Source organism: Miscanthus floridulus, chromosome 10 (assembly GCF_019320115.1).
Source record: "Miscanthus floridulus cultivar M001 chromosome 10, ASM1932011v1, whole genome shotgun sequence".
Lineage (NCBI taxonomy): Eukaryota > Viridiplantae > Streptophyta > Magnoliopsida > Poales > Poaceae > Miscanthus > Miscanthus floridulus.
Window position 1 is genome coordinate 75268950 of NC_089589.1, and position 11569 is coordinate 75280518.

Here is an 11569-nt window from a genome sequence, read left to right on the forward strand (position 1 = left end):
TACAAATACAACAGTTGCAACATACATCTGAAACGCATATGTGTGAAACATATGCAACATCCAGATAAACACACTTGCAACATGCATCCGGAAAACACAGATAAAATATACCTCTGAAACAACTGAAACACTTGAAACATATGCTTGCAACATGCCTCTGAAACAATTGCAACATATGCAACATGTGCAACATCCCTCGATCTATTTTTACAACATTCATATAAAACAAATGCAACATACATCTGAAACTCTTGAAACATTTGAAACATACACATGTAACATAGGGGAGGGGAAGTGGGGCAGTCGATTTCGGCCGCCTGGTGGGAGGGAGCTCTGTCACCAGGGTGAGAGAGGGCATCGCTAGGGTGGGTGGGGAGAGCCGCGCCCACTCCCCAGCAACACCGCTGCGCCACCTCCATGGATCTCGCCGGGGTGAGGGAGAGGGCCACTAGATCCGCAGGCATTGGGCACTCTCGGTGGGTGAGGATGCCGCGGTTGGTGAGGGCGCCGCCGCATGCCAGGGAGGTAGCTATGGCCGCGCGTCGGGGTGGGGCAGGGTGCGAGTGCGGAAGCTATAAGAATGGGTAGGAGGAAGCGCGGGCGAGCATCGCGTGCTGGAGTGAGCGGTCGGAGGCTCCATTCGAATGGGGATTTCTCCTGGGGAGCCGCGTCCAGACATAAAGTCACGGACCGTTCTGATAGTTGCATTATGGCAAATCCTAATCTAAGTAGTATTTGAGTCACAATTCAACATTACAATATACTTATTCCACATAGACGATCCCAATTAGTAATCTGGTATAGTGTATGTGCAAACAAACATCTTCTACAACATTTGAAGGCAAATATGATTATTTCAAATACATCACAATCAGTAATCTAGTACTGTATATGATTACATATGCAAGCAAGCATCTTCCGTAGTATATATATATCTTATAAGGCTTAATGGAGAAGGATCCGACGAAACTTTATTCTTTTCTCCATTAGACATTATATTGTAGGTTGCTTTAAACATCACTTTCCTTGAGAGGTTTCCGGCCAAGGACAAAGAAGGTCATTGTAAAGATCTGTTCCCTGTGATCATGCACCGTCCATTATTTCTTTCAAATTTTATTTTGGTTGCTCAACTCTATGATTCTGATAAGGACATTGTAGTTTCCTTTCAAGACTTACCGACAGCTTATGATGAGGTCATTGGATGCACTATGCAGGATGCTAACAAGCTTACTGCTGCCTTTCGGAGCAATCCGGAGGAACTCCAGTGTACCAGCCTGCAATAAAATTAACAATAAAGCAGTAGCTTGAGACATTCTTACCCACAAAAGCCTGCAGATTATACGACTACCTAAAAACATGTCTCAGTACAGTCCTGTAACTTACAATTGCACGCATGAGGAACTTTGCGACACCAGAGTAACTGAAGTTGCTCCATGAGAAAAGGCGGGCATCTATGTCCCAGTACCATGGGCATGGAGAGTCCTCAGCAAGATCCCTCGCCAAGACAATCTAAAATGAAACAGAAGAGTCATTTCGCTATATATCCCAAAGTAATTTGACCTAGATCTGTCTCATTGAAACCATAGCCTGATGGTTTTAGTACAGCACCTCGAATCCAGCTTCTTTCATAGCCTGGATGCACTGACGAGTGGTACGGACGTCAGGCAAGGCACAGCCGAGCTCAATTTTTGCCTTGAGGTCCCTATGCTTAGCGTTGTTTGGATCAAATTTATCAGTCAAGCACAGTTCATCTAGTGCGAAATATTGACCAGGTTTCAGCACCCGGTATATCTCCCTGTAGGCACCTAGCTGTAATAGCCAGATACCAAAAACAATCTCAGCAACACTGGACTGTGAGTTCACTCAAAAACATAACTCTAGCTTGCAGTTTCTTTTGTGAGTCGTACTACATCAGGAGCATAAATTGTGGCCTCTATTGCGTAGGCTGCATCAAAGGTGTTGTCAGGAAATGGCATGTTCATGAAGTCTCCCTACAATTGCCAAAAAAGATAGTAAGGCACATTAGATTTTAGTATAAAGAAAGGTCATGACCCGACAAAAACCATTATAATTTACGGATAACGGATGCAACTTCACCTTTATGAAGTTGCACTGCTCACTCAAACCGGCCGAAAAATTGAGCTCCTGAAATGCAAATAGCCTATATTGCATCTGACGCAAAAGTATATATGCTAACAAGTTTAATATTGTACTTCTTGAAGAATAAGTCAGAATAACCAAACCTTGCCCCTTGATATCTGGTAAGCGTTGTTGTTCAGTCCAGTTATATCTGTTGAGCTAGAATAACAAATAGCATTGAGACATCTGTATAGTATGGCAGTTTATTTTTTTAACTCATTACCTGAATCTGGCTATTTCCCTTAAGGGCCCCCCAATTCCACATCCTACATCCAAGACCTGCAGATTAACAAGGAAGACATGATTCAGAATTTATGAAAACTTCCTTTGATAACAAAATGTAAAACACCCTAAAAGGCACACTAAATGCGTCAGTGGAAAAAGGCTTCATTGATGGCAAATCACCAAGTGTGGATAAATATATACCATATAGTATGATTTCATTAAAATATTATGGTAGAAAACTCCATGTCCAACTCACTTTGAAGATAAACATTGTTCAAAACGAACCTTTTACAGAACTAAATAGTAATATTCACAAATAGACAAAACTCTATTTATGGTGGAGAAAACAGTATTACGGATCCACATAATATGTTTTTTGTAAATTATTTATGGTAGAAAATCTCTATGTCCAACTCAGTTTTGAAGATAAACATTGTTCAGACTGAACTTTGTATGGATCCAAATATTAACGCTCACAAGCAGATAACACAATTTTCGTACCACTTTTAGTCATATGAGTGTAGACTAGCTAGGTTCATGTCTGTCTATTTATCAATTACGGGCATATTTAGATAGATCATGATGAAAATTTATTAAAAGAAATGCTAATATTTGTTTTAAAATACATCTTTACATAACCGTTGTTTATGTCAGATATAGGTCGTAGTATTATTTTAAAAACTTGAAATATCCTAGCACCATAAAAAAAAAGCTCAAACATCTATTCTGCAAAATTAACAATGTTGTATTATTTTCTTTTTACCAACCTTCATCCCCTTTTTGAGCCCCAATTGAAGGGCAATAAAATGCTCAAACCGCTTGATGCTTTCGCCAAGTGTTTCACCATGCCATCTAAAGGATACACAGGCAGAGTTGAAGCTGGTGAATGCGCCATAATTTTGATATGGGCAATGTACGTTGTCTAGTATGTTGCAACTGGAGCAAAGTTCAAACATTACCTTGGGGCGAAATGGAATGATTGACCCCACATAAGTTCAACAAATTTTGTTATAAGATCATAATAAGTGTTTGCCTGATTAGTATAATAAAAATGCACACATTTAGCTCCGAAACTTGTCAACATTTGAGTATGTATTTAACTTCGGTTGAAATTGAAAGAACGGTATCTACCATATGTGCATAGTTCGACTTCCTGAATTCTTTGTCCCCTCCATGTATGTCGTGGTACTTCTCATATCTGAAACAAAATGAGCACTCGGGCCTCCAAGCAGTTAGGAGGAAGGTTTCGAATAAAAGAACAAGAAAAATTGCCTCTTCTGATAAATGGTGGCATCTTGTTGTTTGGCTGTTAGCAAGTAGTATAATATATCAATACACTTCTATTATAGAGGCCTTGTATATTTTTTTAACACACACATTAAAAAGAGCGGCATGTGTTTGTATTGAGAAGAAAAGGGCAAGAACCCCAACAACAATCCTAGACACCCAAGAATCTAGAAATTCATCCACGCCCCATGATCAGAGCAAACTATGACCTCAACCAGGAAACCATACACACCAACCGTTTGCCTGCAGGATCCAGGGCAAGAGGAATATAAATGCCTTGAGCCCCAGCCAAACTCCAATAGAACATCTGCTCAGACGCAAGCAACAAGGCTCCAGCCAAATTGGGTGAAAGGCCATACTCAAAATACACACCAGTTACAATGACCCCTATACAGGAGGAATGTGTCATAGTCTATGGACTAATAAAAGGTGCTGCTAAAAACGGTTCAATTCATTGCCTATCGATATCATATATGGAACTATTTAGATTCTCAGTGTTAAAACTAAAGGGCATCTGTCTCGTTCTGAGTTGACTGAGATATTGTATTTTTGTATGTATTGTAGTGGCTCTGTTCGCTTGCCTTATGAGCCGTACTCTTTCAGCGAAGGAATAATGTTTTTCTCTCACAATAAATCAGCGAACAGTACTTTCAGCCATGCCTTTTCAGCGAAGCGAACAGGGCCACTTTTAACCACTAAATCTCCATCCATATCTGCCCCTTCCTTCAACTACAAACTACTTCCTAACTGTCTCATGTCTCGTCCTCTTTCACTTAATCGCCAACCTGCCACGATGCACACCCTGGAAGTGTAGCACGTCCTGCCACATTGATGGAGCAGCGAGGTCCAGCCCTTGTTTAGTTATATTTCCCGTCGAACGTTTTAATTTCACACCCTTGCTCCAGTGACAGGGCTTACGGTTTGGCATTTAATTTAAAGATAATACATAGACATTTACTACTCTCTTTGTTACAAATTTTGTCATTTTAGCTTTTTAAGATACATAGTCATCTTTACTGTATATGTAGACAACGTATCTAGATGCATATAAAACTATATTTCTAGAAAATTTAAAACAACTTATAATTTAGAACAGATGGAGTAGCATCTAAGTCACATATCACCACACATTAGCAAGGGACTGATTTCAATGTTTGGCATTTGAAGATAAGACAGAGACAGTACTGTTCAACGGCTGATTCAAATTGATTCCTGGCGATGTTTCGCCTTTGAAAGGCCCTAGAAACATTTGAGGCCCCGGACTGTGACATTACTTCGTGGTATTATTCTGCATAAAAAACAATTTTAGGTAAACAAATTATGACAGAACGGATATAGAACAGATTATGACAAAAAGGTTTAAGTCTGATGTCCTAAGTCAAATCATTTGATTAGGTAAACAGATTATGACAAACAAGTCTCAAGCCACAAATAAATCAATTTCTAAAGATGTCCTAAGTCAATCTTTTTATTTAAGTCTGATGGAATTTTATAAAAAGAAAAACAACTGGTGTGTATTGGAGTTGTCGCAAATCAATCTTTCTCGTAGAGTTGTCCTGCAGCCCCTATCCTCAGCCAAAAAAAACATGGGAGCTGGTCTTCAGACCCAGCCCGACAACCCCCGTCCAAACCATAGCAGGCGCCCGATACAAGTGAGAAGCCCGACGTTCAGCCACTTCCCTGCTCAGTCAAGTCACAATTCATGAGTACCGACGCCGTGCCAGCTCATTCCTGACGATCAGCATCGCTATCGCTGCCTTCCTAGCCGCGGCTGCCTCCTGCAAGCCTCCTGACCGCCTCCTCCACGCCGCAGCCAGCCATGGCCAGGTCTCTAGCCAGCTAGCTGAGCCAGTTCTCTAGCACGGGTGCGTGGCTAGTTCCAGGCTGCCAGGTCGCCTGCCGGCTGCCCCTCCTCCTGGTCCTGGCCTCCTCACTTTCTCAGCCCTGCTCTCCTACATGGTAGCACAAGCGCACGGCTGCACTCCTATGATCCTGTTTGGTTGTCTCCTGTCTACACGGTGAGCTACTGAATTCAATCATCCACTAAGTTTCTCCTTTTCTAAAGTGTAGAACATGTGTGGAATGTGACAAGGGCAGTAGCAGAGGAGGCATATAAAGCTCGTTTAACTATCATGTTAGGTATCGTTTGATTTCTCCTTTTGCAAGCTCTAGCGTTTCATGGACATGATGAGTCTAAAACATCAATAAATAACGCGAACTTTATGGAGATGCTTCAATGATATTGAAAGAAGGATCCTAGTGTTGCACTTGTGACCGGTAAAAATGCTCCAAGGAATAATCAAATGATTTGTCCAGTAGTTCAGATAGATTTGGTTAGGGCTTGTACAGAAGAGACAAGTGAGTTAATTAAAATTGAAATAGGTGATAGTTTTCTACGGTGCTTGTTGATGAGGAACAAATGGCTATGGTTGTGACGTATATATCACCTCTTAATTTTTATATTTCATTGGTTTTGTATTGTTGTTTTCAACTAACGATACTTTCCCCTTTTCTCTTGTATGTTTGTCAATGATAAAGGAAATGTGATTGAGAGGTTCCTTGGCATTCAGCATGTTTCTGATGACACCACATCACCTTCACTAAAGGAAGCATTGGACGCTATGACTGCAAGATATGGTCTATCTATTTCCAGGATTAGAGGCCAAGGATATGATGGTGATTCATATATGAGGACAGTTTCATGGGTTACATAGACTGGTATTGAATGAAAACCCATTTTCTTTTTACAGCCATTGTTTTGCTCATAAATTGTAGCTTGTGGTAGTTTCTGTAGCCAAGTGTTGTGGTTCAACCTTTGATTTCTTTAATTATGTCACTTCTCGATTGTCAATACTGTTAGTGCTTCTTGCAAGAGGAACGATCAACTCATTCAAAATCATGATGAGATGCTTGTAGAGCAATTACGTGGTGGTGCTATTTTTCCTGTGAGACGGAAAAACTAAGAAACTAGTCTTGCCATGCCTAGTCATACATGGTGGGCTGGGTACGCGTCACAAAACATTGGCACATGTTTTTTTCATGTGGTCCTTTGTACCGGAGATGTTAGAGAATATTAGTGGAGATGGATCTAAAGGGCAAAAGAAAACTATATGATCTAGATTGATACAAAGAATGGAGTCATTTGAATTTGCGTTTTACATTACAACTTATGATCAGAATGGAGTATTATTTAGCCCCCCTTGTCCCTTTCTAGATCCACCACAGGCGCCCTGTGTGGTAACTAAATGATGGACTAGGCCTGTAATAATGGATCACAGGTGGAATATGTTTTTTTTCTGCCCGTCTTAAAGTTTTACGCCTTTATCCTGACCTCTAGAAGGAAGTATTTGTCTAGGTTCAGAAAATAATGTACTATTGGAGACACATGTTATCCGCACATGATGATCAATAATTTATCTATGGACATATGATTCTATTAAGGGAGGCTTCGTGAAATGAGAACTTGCCAGCTTTTGTAATGACGTATTGACCGTTTCTATACTAGTCAGCCAAGAGTGGTACTTCTGATGCTATGTGAAGTCTAGTCAAGAGAACGATGCGAAGTTAAGTCATATCTTAAGCAGGAGATTGAAACGGTAACAAAAAGCAAGTAGTTTCGTAGCATTCACATCAGAAACTATGCAGGAAATATGCTCTCAAAATAGGACAAAAAACACAAGAAAGGGATGCCATCGAGTTCTTTGTTTTTTTATGCTGGAGTATGCATATGAGCGAATGAGAATAAGAATGACCTGATCACAAAGAGCCTCTTCTCAAAATGCTTCTTTTCCAAATGGTCTGAGGTCACCCCGACCTGCTGCCGGCAAAGGTTGCCGTGAGTAGCCTGTATTTATAACCTGTCAATCGTGATGGACCTGAAAATCGATGAATTATTTTTCTGTGAGTGCATTCCAATATCTATCTGTCATCGTCTCCCAAGCAACTTCGTGATGCTGTCACCTCAAGGAGGTGGGGAAAAATATCACACGAAGCTCAAATGGATTTATTGAGGTGGATGAGGTAGCTATTTCTAAATAAAGCCGGTCGCATTTTAACAAGTGGGTGATGCAACAACTTCTAGACGAATGAGAAGTTTAACTGCTCAAACAAACCCATCACTATTACACAAATTGTTTTTTCCATCAACATACATCGCTGGTATTGTTAAAACCATTATATTGATGATAATATATCCTCTTAGTTGAGAATAAAACTGGCGGTAAAATCATCTTTACTACCGGTTTGGTTTGGGACAAAGATCGGCGGTGTTGGTATTTTGGGGCCCGTTACCCTCGCCGCATGGAGAGAAGCTTGGACAAGATAGGATGGGCCGAGCCTGCTAAGGAAGACGCCTAAACTAGACAGGACACATCAACTACTTGGAAGACAAGATGTTGCCTAGATAGCCTTGGGACCAAGCAAATCGTGATAACCCAATCGATCCAATATGATCTCTTTGTAACAAACTAGGAAACCGTAGATTCATATCATTCGGCATACCATCTGTAACCTTGCCCTGGACTATATAAGGGGAGATAGAGGTGAGCCGTGAAATACGATTAACACCTCATAGGTGACACATCAGCGCCCCTATAAACCCGAGCATATGATACTAAGAGAAGCATTCTCCACTAAAAGTAGGGTACCACATGATGATGGTTACTAATTCCTTATTTCCTACCATCAACAATAATTCCATGGGAAGCAGTGCTGATCCAAGAATATTAAGTTGGACACGTCACCAATCCTCCCACGTGGCGTCTCCCATGGATGCACAGGCCCACCAACTGAAGAAAAAGAATTCCGTGTCTCCGTATACTAGTATAACCCAAGCTTGTGCAATGGGAAAAGAGAGATAAAGAGGGTGTGTTGCATGTGTGTTTTTTTATCATATATTATACATTCCGTCACACTGTATCTTTTGTACGATTGAGTATTCTCAGTACGTTCACTTTCATATGCTTATTTGAATCCCGTATTATCCATTGTATGAAGGAAGTACTATATGCTTGATGTACTGAGTATTGTACCTCAGCTGAAATCAGTATTTTTATGTTCAGTTTTTCACCTTTAGTTACTATCGTAGTCAGTATTTTTATTTTTTTCCAGTATTTTTCCTTGCTTTCATGCTCTCTATCAGCTGGTACATGCTTGCTAGACAATCAATTCACTACTCTTTACACACCGATGCATTAGTCCATCTACCATCAGCTGTACCTGATTGCCGCAGCATCCAACTACTTCATGACCATTTCTGTCTCACTCATTCGTTCACTCTTAAGCACCTACGGTATCTCACCGTACGTACCGCCCGCGGCTGCGCCTCCCAACCGCACCATCACTACCTGCTACCTGTACTGCACTGCACCTGATAGCCTGTTGCAGCAACTCGTGGCCTCTTTCTCTGGAGAAAAAGCAGAATAATGAACGAACGAAAAGAAAGTATTGAATACTGAAGCAATAAAAAAAAACACCGAATCATCATCAGAACTGTTGGTTTTTGTAAACTAGAGAAGCTAAGGAAGCGCCATCTCGTTTTTGATAGTAGTAGAGTATTACTACTGAAACGGTGGAGGGTCTCAAGCAGAGTTTGCATGGTTGTTGGGCTCGAACCTAGCTTAAGAGAAAGGGAGTGATATTATGATTTGGATCTGAGTAGCATGCATCTGATTTTTTGTAAGACGCCTGAATAAAGTTGATAAAATCTCTTGACTGGGGGTGTAATAGCTACAAAGTGGTGCTGATAAAATCTCTTGACAGAGTAAGACTGATTTCCCCACATGAATATCCACTCATCCTTTCCATCAATAGGGCTGCTATTCAACTCATTAAGATCATCTGTTAGAAGTAATAGTTCATTCTAAGCCTGCCTTGACATGGGAATTCTGAATAGGTCGACAATATTATTAGCTTCTCTTACACTTTTCAGAGAAATAACAGCTTCTTTGGCAAATGAGTGAAGATTTGAAAATTTCAGGGAGAAAACAGAATCCAGCAACAAATCATCCTAGAGGCTCGCTGTGTCTCCTATGTGTGGTTCGGATCTTGCTACTCCCCAGTACTATATGTGCAGCCTGAGGATATCCTTCCACTAGAAGGATCCTTTTTCCCTTCTCAAATGAGGCACCCCATCAGGGTAGTATCTATCCCAGACCTGCCTGACCCATTGGACATCTTTTTTCTGATAAAACTTATCAAGTTGTTTAAGAAGGAGGGCTTCATTCTGTAGTTGCAAATTGACCACTCCCAAGCCTCCTTTCTCCTTTAGAAAAGGGAATATATTAATATCCGAGCTTCTGCATCGATCAATACATATGGCTTTCTTTATTACAAATACAAATAATGGAAAACGGTCTAGGGAACCTCAAAGACAGAGTTTTGAGCCATAATGACAACCAAGAGAGTATGTAAAACCACAACTAAATAGCAAGCCTGTTGCTAAATCTCCGGCCGTTTCTTGCGAACATCTCCATCGTGACTGTCTCAATAGCCTTACATCCCATCTTCATCAAATGGCGATCCTCCTCCTTCTGTAGTAGGGACCAGTGAAAGGTCCTTGTGTGGTTTTGGTAATTGAGTGACAACCTAGGTGGATTAATTGTGTTTATGTGAGATACACAGATGATTAGTCCACAAGTACATGTATGTGCGCAACATAGGCCATAAAGGTGGAAATGGCTTGGAGATGTTGCAAAGCTCACACATGTGATGATGAAGCAACTCATTGCAAAGGAGACATGACATTAAGTCATGTGATCAAGGTGGAGACAATCAAGACATGACTTGGCTTGATGGACCGGTTGCAAGCATGAAGGGCAAGTCAGAGGCTTTGGAGCGATGGACCGTATGGTGGTGAAGCTTCAGCAAGACTTGGTGCCGATGGACGAAGGCAACGGTGAAAAGCAAGTGAAGTTGAGATCGATGAACCAATATGATCACGTGATGATATGAAGTGGATCATATCATTGTTGATCATGTTGGTGCATGTGTTGCATCGACATTAAAGGAGATGGAATGGAATGCGCAAGGCAAAGGTATAACCTAGGGCATTTCATTTCACCAGTCATAGGTGTGTAGATAAGTTTATGACTGGGTTTAGGATAGATGGCCGTACTATCAAGAGGGGCAAACTTGTTTGTATATCGGTCATCTAGTGTCACTCGAGTGATCTAACTTTGTATCATCGCTAGGATTGAGTGGCGTGGCAAGTTGAGTGGCTAATCCTTTAGAAAATGATTGTGAAAATGCTAACACACATACACATGGTGGTGTACACTTGGTGGTGTTGGCATATTTGCAAAGTAGAAGAAGTTAGAGTTGATGTGGATCAACTCGGAGAAGGAACGGAGGCAAGGGTTTGGAACTCCATCGGCGGAGTGTCCGCCCGTAGAGTGCGAATAGTCCGACGGTGCCACCGGCGCCCTATATAGAAAAGATAGGATCTCACAGAGTGGACCGGACGCTGGTCACGTGGTGATCGGATGCTGGGGTCCTGCGTCCGGTCAGTGACTGCAGAGAGTGTGCAGGCGTCAGTCTTCGATCGGACGCTGGCAGGGTGCGTCCGATCAGGACTATTCACCCCCCTCTAGTCCGACATCTCGACCTTACAAGTGGTATCAGAGCTAGGTCTCTCATTTGTGGTCTTCACCGACCCGAGAGGATGGCGTCTAGTGGGCTAGATGTTTCTGAGATACATTTTTGATGGCACAAACTTTGCACTTTGGAAAAATCACATGCTTGATCATTTTCGTGCAAAGGGACCTAAGTTTTGATGGATTGTCACTAGTGGCCTCACTCATGTCTTGGATCATAGAAATCTCACCAAAGCTCAAAAAGTTCTCTATAAACTTGATGCACATGCTTGTTGTTTTCCAATTGATGCTTTGAGCTTTGATTTAATGAAAAGGATAAACTATGT

At 41.4% G+C, this 11569-nt stretch overlaps 1 protein-coding gene across 1 annotated transcript; it reads right to left on the minus strand.

Moving 5' to 3' along the window:
• Positions 1 to 746: 746 nt before the first annotated feature.
• LOC136486773 (cycloartenol-C-24-methyltransferase 1-like) lies at positions 747 to 7543 on the minus strand. The gene is made up of 13 exons (XM_066483767.1): positions 7404 to 7543; positions 4837 to 4939; positions 3496 to 3562; positions 3324 to 3397; positions 3132 to 3216; positions 2363 to 2418; positions 2244 to 2298; positions 2098 to 2145; positions 1908 to 1991; positions 1609 to 1809; positions 1384 to 1509; positions 1177 to 1274; positions 747 to 1077 (listed from the first exon to the last, which is right to left on the minus strand). The coding sequence occupies exons 2-13, from the start codon at positions 4920 to 4922 to the stop codon at positions 1011 to 1013; spliced, it is 1047 nt and encodes a 348-aa protein (XP_066339864.1). The 5' UTR covers positions 4923 to 4939; positions 7404 to 7543; the 3' UTR covers positions 747 to 1010.
• Positions 7544 to 11569: the final 4026 nt, after the last annotated feature.